This window comes from Parus major, chromosome 7 (genome assembly GCF_001522545.3).
Source record: "Parus major isolate Abel chromosome 7, Parus_major1.1, whole genome shotgun sequence".
In the NCBI taxonomy this organism is placed as follows: domain Eukaryota; kingdom Metazoa; phylum Chordata; class Aves; order Passeriformes; family Paridae; genus Parus; species Parus major.
In genome coordinates this window covers 28,479,566-28,496,939 of record NC_031776.1, presented here as the reverse complement: position 1 = coordinate 28,496,939, position 17,374 = coordinate 28,479,566, and the positions used below count along the sequence as shown (strand labels likewise).

The window sequence follows — 17,374 nt, the reverse complement described above, 5'->3', positions numbered from 1 at the left end:
AAATTCAGGACTAGCTCCCATGAAGGTTTTTGTTCTCTAATGCTGTGTTAGTATGATTAGCTCAAAGTTAGATAGTTGTATTGTTAGATTTGCAAAATATGAAATTCTGTTGCTAGTCCAGGATACAGATGTACTCAGAAAACATTCACACACCATCCTGAGCACTGCATTTCCAGGTAAGTAGAGGTAGAGCTGATAATCCTGGGTAGCTGCCTCTCTGCTAGCTGTTTATTTGGCTTGTGAAAGTAATTTAGATCACACAGTTGAGAAGAGTGGCTTTTTGACTGGGTTAATTACAAGTGCAGTCTGCTCCCAGAGAGCGTGGTGGCTTGGCAGGAGTCCGCACGTGTTCTGAAGCAGTGTCAGCAGCCTGCAGTGCTGATCTCTGTGCCTCGATCTGTGGGAGTTACAGACAGTAGCTCTGTCCCTCTGCTGTTCACAGCCATCAGTCTAATAGTTGTGTGAAGGCAGTTCTCCCAAGGCAGTGTCTTTGTGATAACCATACTTTCTCTTTAAATTGCAGGGAGATGGCTGGGTTTACCATAAACCCCTCTGGAAAACAGTCTCTGCCGCACAAACTCAGCAAACGGACAGTAACTAGAAAAAACCTGCTTTAAGATGAGTTTTCTGATTTTCCTCTCCTTTTCCTCTGTCTCTCAGAACACAGTAATCACACTGAGTGTCCCTGTCCCCTTTTTATGTAATTGTGCAAGTTTAAATGAGCATAAAGAAATAAGAGAAATAAAGAAATAACTATACTAGGGCACTTTAAAGCTATTTTAAAAAAAAAAAAAAAGAAGGTAAAAATCCAAGTTGTAGAGTCAAACCTGCCAGGTACATTCAACCAACTTGTTTTTTTGTATGATCCAAGAGATTTTATCTGCATTGTGTAAGATTTCTTCTAAGTAGATCTGATTGCAAAAGCTGCCTGAGAGAAGAAGGAACCTGTTGGATTTTAGAGTGACATAAGAACTCTCTTGGAATCTGTGTCAAGCTCTTTAATCACTGAAACCTCCTCAGTACACAAGTAGACAACAGCAACAGAAAATTGCTGCTTTTATGCCCAGTAATTAACCTTCTTGGCAAGAACTGGAAGGGTGTTTGGAAGATGTGCCTGAAATCAGTATTAAGAAACAACTGGATCATGACGACCTTTCCTTCAGAGAGAGCGCCTGCATGCATTGGAGGAATATGGGATGTACGTAGAGACTACTTTTCTTTTTTATGGATTTATAAAAGCAATTAGAAGTGTAACCATGGAGAAATTTTTCCTCTGAAACGTTTTAATATACTTGAAATAATTGACTTGAATTGGAAAAGTAATTTGAACACTTTTCAACTCTAATTTTATTAAATCTCTTTGAGTGACTGGTTTTTCTCAAGTTATAATATAATGAGATCTGGCCTGTTTTTTCTCCTCCAACTTCTCTTCCTGAGGACTAAGGCTTTCAAAATGAACAGAAAACGTACAGTTTTGTATTTAAATTTTTCTGCCCATCTAATCGTTTCAGAGATGAAGTATCAGTGTTACAAACTGTCCTTTGGGTTGTTTTGTTTTTCTCCTGTGGTGTTGTTCAGAACAAAGCAGTGAAATGTGACCTTGAATACATGGACTGTAGGTCCTGGTTTTTCATCTTACCATAAAGAAACCCAAACAAACATTGATTATGCTGAGGACTGGGTATTGATTTGAAACACAATCAGATATCAGGAAACTGTATTCAGGTACAAACATACCTTTTTTTTTATTTTTTTTCTCCTTTTTATAACTATTTTATTGAAGTCTAAGAATTGCTGGCAATTAAGAATAGTACTTACTATGGCTTTCGTTATTGTTGTAACTACAAGCTACCTTAATTTTTCCAACAGTGGTGCCTTAATCTGTTTTTTCTTCTGATGTAGTCTTCCAATCAGTGTATATAACATTATCTGCCACTTCCCAGCCATAGCAATGGCTGCACCTGATCCAGCATCATGAGAACTCACAACTGTGTGATCTGGTAAGATGTTTTCCATAGAGAAGATGCAAGTGTAAGAATGCATCAGAAGGTTTAAATAACCATGTTAACTTTCAACACAAACTTTAAATCATGCAAAAAAAAAAAAAAAAAAAGAGTTGGGTTTATGCACAACTGTTTTGATCCTCTTGTACATTTTTTTTTTTTTGCTGTGAAATGCACTGAGATCTCAATGCAAGTCATAGTCCGTTTATGAGAAGTGGGGGGGGGGAATAATAAAGCTACAAAATGATTCATTTGTTCTGTCTGCTTTCCTAGAGATCAGGTGACCAGGAAAGAGTAGGTGGTTGTTTGCTTACATGCTGGAGATCTGTCTGGGCTTTCCTTGGTCCCAAAAGTGGGATATTTTGGCACTATGTGCTTGAGTGGTAGCTATTCTCCAGCAGAAGAATGTTTTAGGCCCTACTTGTCTTGTTTGTGATATTCTATACAACCATCCTGTTGTGATAGTTTTGGATATCCATTGGGCATTTTCATGTTTAACCAGGAATAAAAATAAAATTAAAATAGTGGGATTAGTTCCTCCTTGTTTCTGGGTCTGTGGCACATGTGTCTCCTTGGCCAATTCCAGGATTTGGGATAGGAATCGTGGTGGCAACGTGTGAAATTCATCTGTGGTTTGTCAGCACCTGCACCAAAATGGGGCTGGTAGAGAAGGAGATTAACACAGTATGTATTTCATAGTTGTTTTATCCATGTCACATGGCACATCTGCTTTAAACGAACACCAAGGGCTGTGGTGCAAGGCCCAGCTTTTAATATGGCAGTGGTCAGAGCAAAACCAAACCTTTTTCAGCTGAGTACACTCCAGGGATCAAGCTTAAGCTAACTAAAATACAGACTTAAAACTCAGTCACTAAACTCGGCTTAAAATTTTGGTTTGAGATTTGTCAAGGTGATGGCTGTAAATGAGACTGGCAAGCTTCCATGTTGGCCATAAACCCATTTGTGTTGTTTATATAATACTATTAGTCAAGTTATTTCTCTTCCTCCTTCATCTGGTATGCTTGTGGTTTCACACTAAGAAAGCTGTTACTAAATGAAACATTTATTGTTGTGTAAAAACAGACCTAGTCCTGAAGAAATACTTTGATACAATACATGGGGATGTTTCTAGGAAAAGAAGAGTGTGAAGCATTCCTTTGCTCAAGTGATCACCAGAACTGGAATGGTTCCTGATATGGATTTAGTTATGATGAAAATTTCTGCCTCTAGAAACAAAGGACATAGTTGAAAACCATTTCAAAAGAAAAAATCTAGCCACTAAATATCCAGCTTAAATTGTAATTGTGATTCTTCAGGGGGTGGCAAACACCCTGCAGAGTAATGGATGTATTTTTAACTCTGACCAGATTTGATTCTCTTGCGTAACTGGTGTTGTTTCCATCCGGTACCTTCTGGAGCAAAGGGAAGGGCTCAGTGCTGCTTCCTGTGTAGATACTTGCTAGAGCCACAGTGTGTTCCAACAGGGAACATGGCAAAATAGGACATTGGCTTATGTTACCGTCTGTCTTCTTGGCTTGACTGGGCCTCACTGAAGTTAAGAGCAGAATTTTCATTGATCTCAGTGATTTTAGAATCATAAACAGATCTCGGATTTTAAATAAGTGGCTCTCTTTAGAGGTGCTGTGCAGCCTGCTGCTGCTCACAGAAAACAGAGTGTGACAAGTCAGTGCTGTTTAACACAGGCATTCAGGTGTGTAATCCTGATGGATTTGTGTTTTGTGGGGAAAAAGATGCACTGTGCAAATTGGGTTGTTCAAGATTTTAGGCATGGGTAGGGGAAAAGATAAAGTTTTTCAGCATATTTATAGTATGAACTGTCAAGCCTAGGGTGAAGTCTGTCTCCCCAGGAGAATTTGGATTTCAGCCATCAGAATCAGAGGTGTAGCCTTCAATGTCTAGTTTGCACAGGCTGGTGCCCCTCTGTCCCTGTCACCTGTGGGAAGAACAGGTCAGAGTGACTTTTAAATCCTTTTGAGCTTGGAAGAACAAGTGAACATATTCATCAGTGTGTCCAAACAACTTGGTGCAGAACTTGGTATGAAAATTTTGTACAAAATACTAAGGAAAGATTGGACAGTCTGGAGGGGAGTTTAGTACCAGTGTTCCCGTAGTTTTTTATTTCCATGACAGAAAAGCTGCCCCATGCTCTGTTTCTCTTGTGCAAGAGCAATGGTTAATATGTTAAAGAAATGAGGCTGAAGTCGGGTGGGTTGGAAAAGGTGTATTTGGGGAACTGGGGAGGGTGTGCTTCAAGAGAAAAGGTTAACTTGAAAAATTGTGAGGTGTGAGGAGATAGCAGCCAGGTGAAGATTAGTGAGAATGACAGGTGCAGTCACAGTTGCAGATGGCATAAGTGGTAGCTAAGCAAATTTTTTGCTATTTAGATTCGGTGCAACCTAATTCATTCCCCTTCTGTCCTTCTTTGAAGCGTTTGGAGACAATAACCTTTTAATTTAGCAGCTGTAAAAACAGTCCAGGGAGATGGAAACAAGAGCTAGAGAAGAAAAGGTTTTTATATGGGTTAGTACTGTCATAGCTGAGCACTTAAAAGAACCAAACCAGCCTTGCAAATGTGCTTCCCTGCTCCACATTGAGGAGCCTCAGCTGTAGAAAACTTGTGGCTGTTGCACGGTTTGTTTCCTTCCCCTCTTTCTGGGCTGATCCATGCAGCTATGTAGTGGTAAGAAATGTATTCCTCTCAGATGCTATTCCAAAAAAATACCTTTGTGAAGGTCAGGTCACCTGTGTGTCAGGTATGGGCTTGCAGGGCTTAGGAGCACCTGAGGTTTTTGCTTCTAAGGGTGGAGGGATTTGTACCCTCCAGTACAGTACCAGGGTTCAGAGTGAGATGTGACTTACCTTTCCTTAATTGCTTCCCATAACAGAGGCAGCCTGGGTTGATCTGCTGATCGTGGGAATAAAGGTTTCAGTTCAGTCTGATCGTGTTTCCCCAGGTGGGGTAACTGAGCTGGAGGGTGTGAGAGCTTCCAGAAGAATTGGTCAACACCTTGTGTTAATGCTGTTACTGTGGCACAGAACTGGCTACAGGTGGCTGGAAACCAGTCTGATGGGGGAAAGGATTGTCTAGATATCCTGCATGGAGAGTTTTCAGGGTGAAGCAGCCACATCCACACTGGTGACTTCTTTTTTCTCTCAGAGAAGCTTCATACACCCACCTGAACTATCAATTAACCCAGGAATTCCCCAGTGAAGAAAGGTATGTTGGAGTTGCATCGCAACAGGCTTTTACAAACCAGATTATTGTTGATCTTTGCACAATATTGCATGCATGATCTTCTTGGATGTCAGCATTTCTTCCACAAAGGGTGTGGTACATCTAATGGTGTCTTTTTTCCCTGCTACAACAAATTTTGTGTGTGTGTGTAGGACATTTAAAAAGAGGAAAATTGTTTTAATCACTGCAGAATAAGTTAGAAGTAAACTCATGGTGACAATATGGAAGAACTTAAAAAAGATAGACATGGAATTCAGGTGCTTATTAATAAAAGATTAAACATTATTATTTTTAAAAATAATAAAAGGAATGCTTTGAATCATACATTTTAAGAAAGTACAAAGTCAGTTCATATAATAATGTTTCACTTTAATGAAAATATTGATTCCACAGTTCACTGTATCTGTGGGAGAAAACAGATCTTATAAATAATTTATATACTAGATCTTACTTCCATTTTGAAAAACAGTGAGGTTTTTTTTCCTCCATGAGCTAAATGCTTCTCCCTTTATCCTCTTGTTCCTCATGATGAGGACTTTTGCCTGCTGTGTCACTGAATGTTTCTGCTCCCATCACTGTCCTGGTGCTCCCCACCTGGAGAAGCTGTTTTGCTGGCCTCATTGTCCATGTTGTTGTTGAGGATGTCATCGCAATCCATCTGTGCCATCAGGTTGAAGCGCTCAGCCACGCAGTGGGCAGTGAGCCGAGCCTCAGGGTCGTGGTCCCAGCACTCCGTGATGGTGTCGCACAGGAAACGCATTCCCTGCAGTCAGAAGGGCTGAAATTAGGATCAGAAGGCAGGAAGAGGATCTAACACAGTCTCAGTGGTTTACCACACTTCTGACAGCCTCCTGCATAAAAGCTGTTTTTGGCCAAGCTTAAGCACAAGAGGAGTCAGCCTCGGTAAGTTGTGGAAGTGCTGATGCTTCCACTGGTACTGCTTGTGTTAGAGCAGCAGCCTCAGCTCTCACAGCATCTGCTCCCAAACATTCCCCATGCTCCCTGGAAACTGGCTTGTGTTAGCTGTGAGACCTAGAACCTGTTTCCATTCAGTCCCTATTTATTTCCTGTCTCAGCCTTGCCCATTTGGATCAGAACATCCTGAAATCAGGAGGGACAGGAGAGGTGTGGACAGTGACCTATAGGCTGCTGGCTGAGCCCAGGCCTCTGGGTTTGAGCTGAGCCCTGCCTGTTACACCTGGAGGGAGGGGATGGGGGGAGGGAGGGAGGTGGTTTTCAAAGGAAGGTTTAGAAATAATTTCTTAAATCTCTCCTTGTTTTAGTGGCATTCTGAAAGAGTGTGCCGTGTCAAACACTCATTGCAGTTTGCAGCTGAACATTGTTCTCTTATCACATAAGTGTTTTGGTTGAGATGGGCTGAGGTGCTCCCCAGTTTACTCCAGAGTACATGGAGTTCCTCTCAGGCACAATGCTTACCTCTCCCAGAAAGTTATTTTTTTTTGTCCAATTGTGTATGGCTCTGAAAAGAATCACAATATTTTGGGCTTAGGACAAAATAAATGGTAATATTCAGCTGGTGCTTTTCCCACTCTTTAGCTAGTAACACAGCTAGCACCAGGAGCTATGTTGAACCTTCCCTCGCCCATGTAATTCCATGATGTGCTATTGCTCTTGGCATCATTGTCAACTAAAGTTGGAGCACAGTGGAAAAATCATTATTCTAAATAAAGCTTCATGTTTTTCAGTGGGTTTTATGTATTTCTTAATTTGCAATGTAGAGAACTCTGAAGTTTCATATAGACCCACACAGGAGGAAAATCCAAGTCTTACAGAGATAACAGGTTCAGTTCCATCTGCCCTTCTGCACCTTGCTCAGAACTCACTGCTCACTGCTAAGGTTCATTGTGCTAAATCTTCCATGATAGACACAGATTGGAGAGAACAGGATTGTACAGCAAAACTGACAGATGGTGTGTTTCAGCACCTCTGACGTCACTCATTTATTAGCTTAGTTGAAAGGATTTGAGGGTAATTGATTACATGCAAAAATGAGCTAGCTTAGGTGAAGCTTTTAAAGTCATCCTGTTTTCAAACAGGACATCCAAGATTTTCTGTACTTATTTTCCCTGAAATCATAACATTTATTTGTGGTTTGCCTTGTATTGATGATGCTCTTTTGAATGGTACAACTGAAACATCTTGTTTGGCTTGCAAAATGAACTTACTTTGGCTTTTATATTAGATACTCGTTTTTCTAAGATTCCAGAGGGGTGCTGAGTTGTACAAGTGTATTTTTAGTGGCAATATTGACTTAAACTTCCACTGCTCCTTCCTGTCATGCAGCAGCCTCTGTGCCAGTACATCAGTCTGTTCAGCTGCTTTGTGAACTAGATTCATCAATTTACCTGACCTAAAAACCCCTTTTTTTTTCCCTTTTTTTAATGTATTGGGGTGTGAAACAAGGTAGAAGCATGGACTTAAGGGGTCTGTAAGTTATCTAGGAAACTGGGGATAAATTTCTTCAGCTGACTTTGTTGTGGGGCCTTGCAAGCAGTTGCCCTGAAGCTGCTATTGGGTGAGTCAGCCCTGTCAGGGAAATTAGTGCTGACACTTGATGAAAATCAACCCATGGTCTTCACTTGACTGAGAGCAATCCTGACATTCGAAACGTGGAAGTAGCATTTGGAGCTCTGCAGCAAACTTATTTTCATTAGTGGGAACATTTGTGGGTGCCTCCCATTCAGGTGAGTGACTTGTCACCCTTTCTCAGTGTCACCCAACACCTCCTCCCACGAGAAGCCAGCCTGGACCCCTGGAGTGGCACAAGCCGGTGGCTTTCTGCTGCTTCCCAGCAGATGGTGCTGCCCAATTCCTCATCCCGGAGAGAAAGGATGCAAAATGCCCAGAAAATGCTGTATAGCCAGGATTGTAAGGAGGTGTTTATTAGACCAGCAGAGATTAGTCAGAGAAAAACTTCCAGCAACATGACATGGCTTTTCTGTTCCTCTTCACCAGTGACCATCAGATGGTTCAATAAAAGCTCCCACCTTACAAGCCTTGCTCTGTTTGCCTGCTACACCAACCCAACTACAGCAATATTATTTCTGGGAGGTGACTGCAGTCAGCCTCCCTTTAGCCCTGGGAGCAGCACAGTTAAGCTCACACTCTATCAAAGTGTGATTTTTGACAACCCAAGCCTCTGTGTATTTTTTCTGTGGTTTCAAAGTTTATCAGAGACCCTGGGAGGTGAATGTCTGAGATGAATACTCAAAGGCTTCAGATATGTGGCACTGCTGATTGAAGTTCCTGTATCTGCCTTTGTCAATGAGAAAAGCTGGGTGAGCTCCAGAAATGGACACACTGAGTGATAAAACTCCCAGAGGGTCCTGCAGAAGTCATGGGTTCCTTTGATGCTCTTTGCAGTTTTGGGCAGTCAGGTCAGCTGTGGGTCTTTGGATGAACACGGTTTTGAGAGGAGACATTGTAGGGAACATGTGGCCTCTTAAGCTTGAGAAATTCTCTCTTTTCTTTTGCCAAGCCTGCCTCCATGTGCCAGCAGGACAGAGTGGGAGCAGAGGCAGTGTATTTTACAGGTGGATATTGCAAAGTGATGCACTGAGCACTGTAAGGCTCTGAAAGCCAGCAGGCTAAATGTACCAGCTTGATTTTCAGGTGAATGGGAGTGTTCATCAGCAGATGGTGTTTTTCCACAAGACATGTGCAATTCAAGAAGTACCAAAGTCAGACAAGAAGTGGAAGTCACAATCAGCATGCCTGTTACCCCTCGTGTCCTTAGTGTGTGGCAGAAAGCACTGGCATGGAGCAGAGGACTCTGTCAGGGCCAGGAGGGAGCTCTGTTTCTGTAGCTGGTTGCTCTGGGTGTGCTTGTGGGTGATTTTAACAGAACACATTTTGTCACTGCTGAACTGTTCCTGTTCTAGAACACTGGCTTATGCCCTCTATGCTGACACACTCTGCTTTCAGACCCTCTGAAGGCTGGTGAAAGGCTTCCTTTGGCAAGCCCTGAGCCTTGCAGAGTCCCTGCTCTCAGCTTCACTCACTTTTCCTGAGTGTTTCACATGAAGGAGATGATTTCTGGCTTGCTCTTCCTTGAAGCAATGGAAATTTCTCTCATGTTGAAGGTAATTTTGAGCTTGAAAGCCTCAGCCAAACAGGCAGGAGGCTGGATGTGCCTCCCTTCCCCTCTGTCCCTGCTGTGAATGGCTGTGTGTGAGGGATGGTGTTTCCTGAGCCTTCCAGGCAAGGTGCTTATGGGAGAAGTGGGGCCAACTCCAATGATTTACTGTTTCAAGAGCTACACTGAAGTGCTCCATTTTGCTGTTATCCTCAGGGTGTCTGAAACCCAACACCTGTCATTCACAACTTCCTGATCATGGCTGTTGATCAATGTGTTCTGCTGTGCCCATGGCTGGTGGCTTTTGTGCAACAAGGAAATGAGTCCAGTGGGACTTGTGTGGGCCCAGTCATCTACAATGGAGCTCTGCCCACTTTCCCTTTGACTATAAATTTAATTTTTCAGGTTGGCTTAGTGAGGAAGGACAATGTGTGTTGCTCTTTTCTGAACCAGTTGCTCCCAGCTTACCTGGTGCACCAGCCAGCTGCTTGGGATCTCGGGCCGGCCTCTGCCATGCAGCACGATGTCCCTCATGGTGTCCACACAAGGCTGCTCCTGGACTTTTGACCCAAAAGGCAGCTCATAATTCTTTACCTCTGCAAGGAAGCAACAGCAGCATTACAGGATGTTTCTAATGCATTCCCTTCTTTATTTTGGTATGGCCCACTGGATAAGAATGGTTTTGTTTTTAACAGTCTGCAAAAAAATAAGCAGACCTGGAAACAATTGAGAATTTGAACAGAGAAATGTAGTGTTGGGTTTTTACATAGAGGTTCTTTTCAGAGACAGCACCAATGAACCATCTGATCTCCTCCCCGAACCCAAAAGATGCAGTACAAAGGACCTGGTTTGTCTTTGGGTGAGACAATTTGAGCAGGCAGAAAGTCCTGTGCTGGTGAAGGATGGGAGGGCTGACTATGACAAGAGAATTTCCAGATTTCTGCTACAGGCAGGGAATGGATTAGAAGAGGAATGGCCCTTCTGGAAGAGCAACCCCATGTCATGGAAGACCAAGGAGAAGTTGGCTGTTGGCAAAGGTGAGAAGCCACCTCTGCCAGCTGAGAGGTGATGTGAGAGGTTTTTGCCTGGATGTGAATGCAGGTGTGAGATATGAGTGGGGAGAGATGGCCTAGGAATGCTGGCTTGGGAACAAAGAATGCATGGGGCATCCAAGCCAGGCAGAGGCCTCCCACTGCCGACCATGGGGCTTGTAGGACAGTTGGAGCAGCTTTCTGGCCAAGGGTTAGGGGTTCCAGCAGTTCTATGGACTTGTATCGTCAGTAGGTGGGACAGAGAAGGAAGGTAAGTGGGAGCAGGCAGAAGACAGGCAGGGGCTAACGCCAGGGCACTTAATGAAATGTTTTGCTACACACAATTGTCGATGCCAGGATGTGGCTCTGGGAAGTGACAGAGTATGGCATACTGTCAGAGGCTGGGGTTTGTGAGTCCCCATTGAAACATGAGCTCTCTGTATTGTCTGAAGGAAAAAATGGTTGGGGAGGGGGTGGCAACTTTGGCTTTTCCTGCTTTGTTTGCTTTGCATCACTAGCGCAGGCTCCGTGGGTCTTGGCAGCTTGACAGTTTTGAGCAGGGGCTGGACCAGATGTCCCTATGGGGTCCAGTCCTGCTCCTTGACCACTGGGACACCCCCCTTACGCCATGGCACACAGAGCAGGGGAACCTGTCACCAGCTCTTGGCAGCCCTGCAGAGACCTGGGCCACCCCAAGTCATGTCTTGTGCCATCAGCTGGGATGTGGGAGTAAGGGAGCAAAAAGGCACGCAGCAACCCGGAGCGATGCTCCTACCTCCTACCACTTCACATCTGGAGGCCATTTCCCACAAAACGAGGGCCATAGAGTAGACATCCATCTGCTTGAAAGATTCCAGGTCTTCCAGGTTCACTCTGGACTCCAGGACCTCTGGGGCCATGTACCTGGCGGTGCCCACCTGGCCACAGAGAGGAGAGAGGCATTAGCAGGGGTGGGCAAGGACTTCGGCCACAGGCCATGGGGGTGGCTGGAAAAGGCTCCTCCAGAGAGGGTTGGTGGGTCATACTTGCCTGCCCGCTGTTGGCAAAGTCATCTACTGTCAGGGAGGGGTCGAGGCGTATGGCGATGCCGAAGTCGCAGAGCACACACTCCTGCTCGTTCTTCACCAGTACGTTTGTGCTCTTGATGTCGCGGTGGGCGATGGGGATTTTCGGGCGGCCGCAGGCAGTGTAGTCGCTGTGAAGATGGGCCACCCCGCTCACCAGGGACCCAGCCATCTTCTGCAGCTCCATCCAGCTCAGCACGTGGCGGGAGAGGTAGTCCTTGAGGTTGCCCCGGCTGTGGTAGGCGGTGATGAGCCAGTACTCCCGGCGGGGCCCCGTGCCCCGGTCCTCGGCAGTGAGGAACTGCAGGACGCTGTCGTGCCTGAGGCTGGTGTCGGTGAAGATCTGGCTCTCGTTCTTCCAGGAGGAGTATTCCTCGCAGGGGAAGATCTTCACGGCCACGGTCTCGTACTGCCCCGAGCGGCTGTGGCTCAGCTTGGCCCTCCACACCTCCGCGAACTGCCCTTTGCCCACCATCTCGTCCAGCTCGATGGGGAGCAGCTCAGCGGGGCGGCTGCTGGCGCAGCCGGGGCTGGTGCCGGCTGAGCCCTCATCCATCAGCACGGACAACTTCTCCTCCCGCTCGGTCGCCTTCCCCGGCTCCGGCAGCGCCGGGGGCTGGCCCTGTTTCCCACCCCACACCTTGGCTCTCTTGCGTCGCTTCTGCGTGCGGCAAAGGTAAAATATCACCGTGATCATCACCGCCACCAGCAGCGGGGGCAGGAGGCTGATGGCAGCCACGGGGATCACCTCTTTGCTCTGCAGCATGGAGTAGCCTGAGGGGAGGAAAGCAAAGGCGAGGTGCTGCTGCGGGTCTGCCACAGCTCGTTTTCATCAGGCGGAGGAGGAAAATATGCAAAGCTGTTAATGGAGCGCAGCCCTTCGCGGGGCCGCACAAGGGCTCATCCCGACACAGAACCCAGATGCAGGCACTTAGCAAAGGGGATGATCGGTTTTGGTCTCTAATTTGGCTCCATTTATCAACAGAAGACACAGGCCAGAATCGCTTGGACAGTGTGGCACAAGAGATTGCAAAGGGCGTTTTGGGGGTCCCAAGCACTGCTTACGGTCAAGGCAAGGGATCATGGAAATAACAATGATAAATCCAAGGCAAGGCTCGAACACAGCAAATCTCTGAGCGGGCTTGGGCCCGAAGATTTTCTGGGCCCCTGTGGTGCACAGAGAGCCAGGAGTGATGCTGGGGGTGGGCAGTGTGCAGGACCACCCAGCCCAGGGGAGTGCCGGGATGCTTTGCACGTTAATTAGCACACGAGCATCATTTCAGTGCTTGTCTGCTACTGCTGGCATCTCCTTCCCCAGCCCCTTACAACAGCAGCCCCAACAATCACCAGGGCATGGCTGCATTTGCTTTATTTCTTTTAAAACCCCTGTTGGCCTGCAGATTGTCAGGGGGAGTCCACACACACAAAGCCATAACCCTCACACAACATATAATTGTCTGATCCTTTGATGTTCGTGATTCCTGGAATAAACATGCTGACTTCAGTAGAGATATTCAAGTAAAATCTTACTCAGAGGTTTTTCTGCCAAGTATAATAACCCAGGGGAAGAGGGATAAGAATCATTCCATAAGCAAAACTCTCACTGCTTGACCTCAGTGTGTGCAGATCATAATTCAGGTTCTGGAAAAACAGAGCATTTAGCTATTTTCCTTGGCAAATTTCAAAAAAATGTGCTGCAGCTAATTTCTGCAAGGCTGTGAAAGCGTTTCTAAAATAGGCATCAGGTTTAAACCACAAGATCAACCTAAACTGATATAAATCAATAACTAACTCAGGAATATGTTTATTTTGGAAAGTATTTGGCTTGGATATCACCTACTGCTTTAATGGATTTACCCGATGCTTTGGATCCCATCTTTGAAACTCTGAAGAAAGAGAAGATATTTTTAAGGGAGTTGAGTGCACAACTCCTGAAAAGGGGAAGTTAAAGCAACTTCAGGAAATTCCTTCATGAGGATGCCCCTTCCTGATGGAAGTCTTTTGGTACACAGGGATTGCAGCAGGGCTTAGACCTCTTCCATGCAGAGCGAAGGTAGTTGCTGTGGCAATAACCACATGTCTGTAAACCTACACCTTGTCAAGCATTGCTGTGTGGGTCTGTCCATCCCTGCTGAGGGGATATGAACCTCCAGAGCTGGGCTCAGCTGGAGCATGGGTGGAAAGGACTTGCCATGCTCCACCCTACCCAGCATCTTCCCAAGGTCTCACCTGGGCTTCTGCACAGCTTTAGGAAATGATGGCTCTGTGTGTTCATTAGTGTGGTCTCTGAACTCTGATGGAGTCCCCTAGTGCAAGGGCAATGCCACCCAGCAGCCCAGACCTGAAAGCAGAGCTTAAGGAATCAAGAAATAGGACAAAAATCTGCCTGCTTCAGCTGCTGGAGAAGTGCTTGTTTCTCTGCTCAGGAGTTGTCTAGACCATTGAATGTGATCATAATTTAATATTTAGAATGCAAATGATCCCTTAAAGGAAAAAAAAAAGTATGTAAAGAATGGGGTCTGTGAGCCTGGGGTTTGCCTAAGCTGGCCCCTGGCCCATATCTAAGAGGAGAGAGTTGTTAAAGATCAGCACTTGTCTTGCTCCGACTTCCAGTGCTTTCCACACTGGCTGACAGGAGGAGGTTGGTTATGGAGCCTTTGCTGGGGGCGGCATTTCCAATGAGCCAGTTGTCATTTTTGTGTGAAATCACATATCCCGGCATCGACTTTGGGATTTGACCATCTCTCCCTAGAAGTGTGTGTACCTGTTATGTTTGGCTGGGAAAGCAGCAAAGAACCGCCAAATTTAGCATCTTTGGCCTCCATTAAAGTGGCTTGTTTGTTCAGATAATTTGCATTTCATGTGATGTTTTTCTTCTTTCCTTATGCTGCAAGAGAAGCTATGCCACTGGATTGCAGGTTCTGCTTAGGCTTATTTTCAGCATCTGCTTTTTCTGTGATTATGGAAAATTGGAGGTATTTCATTTTGCTTTTGTTACAGGTTGGATTCTTGATGGACAGTTGGATAAACCTGGTCCACTTGGAGTTGGGGAGGTTAAGACAAGCCCCCAAAGGCTTTGGGTGGAAATATTTCCAAAGTGTATGACCCTCCTGAGGTACAGAAATGAGCTGCCTACTAGTTTTTCCTCCTGTGGCTTAACAGCTCCCGTTGGATCTCCAGCCATGTGCATCAGCATGCCGAGCCACGCTCACGTGTGTGCTCAGCACCCAGATGGCTCTGGGGAGAAACTCTGCTGCAGGAATTCCCAGGAGAGCAGCACGGGAGGCATTTCTGTGTGCCCAACCCTCTGCATCTCCACCTCTTTGGGTTACAGCCATGGGGAATGCCAGCAGTTCCTGTGGCTGTGTTTTGGGGCAGGATTTGCTCCACAGCGATTTATTTAAAGCTTTCAGAGCTTTTGACTCACATTGGGTTACACCAGTTCCTGGGTTCCCCAGTTGATTCAAGCAGTGCTGAAGGCATGGCCCACTGAGAGATGTGGTAGATTTTCTATCACCTGAAGTTTCCAGACAAAGGCTGAAGGAATTGCTGCAAGGAAAGCTTTGTCCACAGACAAAATGCTGGGCTTAGTAAAGGGGTAGAGATTTTAACTGGAGGGATTTTATGTAGGGAGGTCGAAGATGGCAAAAGAGCCTCTTCTGCCATTGCATCTCCTACTCCGCAGGAAATACAAGGGATTGCCATTGGTGCTGGGTGCTGCTCCCCCCATAAATAACATTAAGAAAAGCACTCACCATTGGTGTGGTTTTCAAAGATGAGTTTGTCGTTGCACTCCTGCTCATCCACACAGCCACAGACGTAGATGACCCCGTCCTCGCTGGGCTGGTGGCTCATGATGCAGCGCGAGGTGTTGTAGTTGGGGACCATGAGGTTTTCGATGGGGCGGTGGGGGTTGTGGCACAGCGTGCTGATCCTGATGCTCTCGTTGTCCTGTCTCCTGCATGTGACAAATGAACCGACACGGTGTCAGCCTGGCAGCTTGGCCCTTGTGTCACCTGTGCATCACCCTAAACCCAGTTCTAGGATAATTTCTTTCGAGCTGTGTAGGGAAAAACTTGTGTGCAGTGGCTCTGGTATAATTCTACTTACATGTACTTACAGGACCAGTGATGGGGATGACTGGCCCTGCACAGGCTACAGCATTGCAGCTACTCCTGGGTGCATCCAAAGAAATGACAACCATTTGTTACTTTTCCAGGGACAGCCTCTGCCTCCTGACCTAGTGGTGCAAAGTGGGGGGATGAAGGTATGGAGAGATTTCACAGTGTCTCTGAGGTCAGCTGGGAAGTCAGACATAAAAGCCAAGGAAAGAACCTAAATTCATCACCCTCTCCCTCATGAAGTCCCCCTGTTTCAGCACTCCCCACATTTTTTGGGGCTACCAGGTAATTTGACAAAGGAGCTCCCAGATGAAGAGTCCTAGCAGGGTGAGAGCCCTTCTGCCAAGGCTGGGCCCCTGGAGGACATGAGCATGAGGCCAAAGCTGCTGCTGTGACTGATACCCACTCAGGAGAAGTTTGGATGATCCATATATGCCTCTGCAAGTGAGCAGCAAGGCTGGCCTGGAGGTGAGCCCTGTCTGCAGGGATCTTATCCTCAGGATGAATCTTAGAATGGGATGGGAGATGCTGGGAGGGGTTGGCAGTTTATTTGTGACTGCATAGCTGCCTCACCCCATCCAATACACGATGTAGGGTGCAGCTCCATCCTGTGTAGTGGGATTGCTTTCTTGAAATGGGGATTCCTGCTGCAGGGCCTTGCTTTTCCTTGTACATGTAGCTGTAAACGGGAAAAACCCAGTAACACACTGGATTGCCTACCCACGGTTTAAGGTGACTTCTCCATGTGTGTGTAGGGGAATTTGGGGCAGGGGGTGGATTTTGTTGTTTGTTTGTTTGGGTTTCTTGTGTTTTGCTTTTCAAAAGTCCATAATGCAACAATTAGGTTGAGGCAAACTCCTACTGAAAGCTGGCATACAGCATTCACTCTAATTAGCAGGTTGAGATAAAGCCTAGCGATAAGTGCTTGGCTGGCTTTCACTTTGGCAGCCAAATTAAAAGGGAAAGTGGAGGAAAATCACTCTGGGAAGACCCAAAATGGATGTTTTTTTAGTTTTGCTCACAGGGACCAAAAAGCTGGGGGAGGCACTCTTCCGGGCCAAACCATGCAGTGTGTGCTTGGTCTGAAATGCAAGACTGTGTTTCCTGTCCAGGCACCTCTCACATGAGCAGAAAAGGACATTTTCCAGGGGATGGGAAAGAGATGGGTTAAACCCAGTGGGTTAACCCCAGTGTGGTGCCAGCTCAGATGTCCATGTGCTGGATGAAGACTGGCTGCACCCCTGAATGTGAACTGAGGTTTCACCTGCCTGATGCAAGAGGACATCATAGGTTTGGAGGTCAGGGTTGCTGGTTTGCCCTTGGGTTCAGCTTGTAAAGCTAAATTCAGAGGTTTATGGGAGTTTATAGGTCCTGCAGCACTTGCCATGCTTTGTGTGAGGCACTCAAAAGCTTAATTTAGAAAATAAACTGGTACTAATTACAGGGCAACCAAATTATTTTTTTACTGTGCATTATACTTTTAATTATAATGGAGTCAAAGAAAGGGGAAGAGAAAGTCCTGAATTACTGCAATAAGCAATAACACAAGAACAGGGGTACACACACCAACCCCTTCTTCCCCCCTGTCTCCCCTCGGGGAGGGAATTTCCTCTCACCATATTGCCACGCAGATCTCGTAGGGGTCCTCGCAGTAGGAGTTGAGGTTGCAGTTGCTGTAGCACACCTTCTCCTCGCAGGCTGGAGCTGTGGAGTCACACCACTTGCACAGGTTGGTCTTGAGGCTGCGGCGGGCACTGGCACCGCAGGCTGTGGAGCAGAGAGGAGCTGCAGGTGAGCGCGGCC

At 46.1% G+C, this 17,374-nt stretch overlaps 2 protein-coding genes across 2 annotated transcripts in view; one reads left to right on the top strand and one right to left on the bottom strand.

Moving 5' to 3' along the window:
* OSBPL11 (oxysterol binding protein like 11) overlaps window positions 1–2,533 on the top strand; it is a 38,835-nt gene extending 36,302 nt beyond the window's left edge. Inside the window, exon 13 of the mRNA XM_015634868.3 lies at window positions 524–2,533. Coding sequence (XP_015490354.1) covers window positions 524–601 — 78 coding nt within the window. The 3' untranslated portion in view covers window positions 602–2,533. The remainder of the gene's footprint in view (window positions 1–523) is intronic.
* Window positions 2,534–5,511: 2,978 nt separating this feature from the next.
* LOC107207553 (TGF-beta receptor type-2-like) overlaps window positions 5,512–17,374 on the bottom strand; it is a 29,994-nt gene continuing 18,131 nt past the window's right edge. Inside the window, exons 2-7 of the mRNA XM_015634870.3 lie at window positions 17,188–17,338; window positions 15,206–15,408; window positions 11,416–12,224; window positions 11,162–11,303; window positions 9,824–9,951; window positions 5,512–6,022 (exon numbers count right to left, since the gene is read on the bottom strand). Coding sequence (XP_015490356.1) covers window positions 5,810–6,022; window positions 9,824–9,951; window positions 11,162–11,303; window positions 11,416–12,224; window positions 15,206–15,408; window positions 17,188–17,338 — 1,646 coding nt within the window. The 3' untranslated portion in view covers window positions 5,512–5,809. The remainder of the gene's footprint in view (window positions 6,023–9,823; window positions 9,952–11,161; window positions 11,304–11,415; window positions 12,225–15,205; window positions 15,409–17,187; window positions 17,339–17,374) is intronic.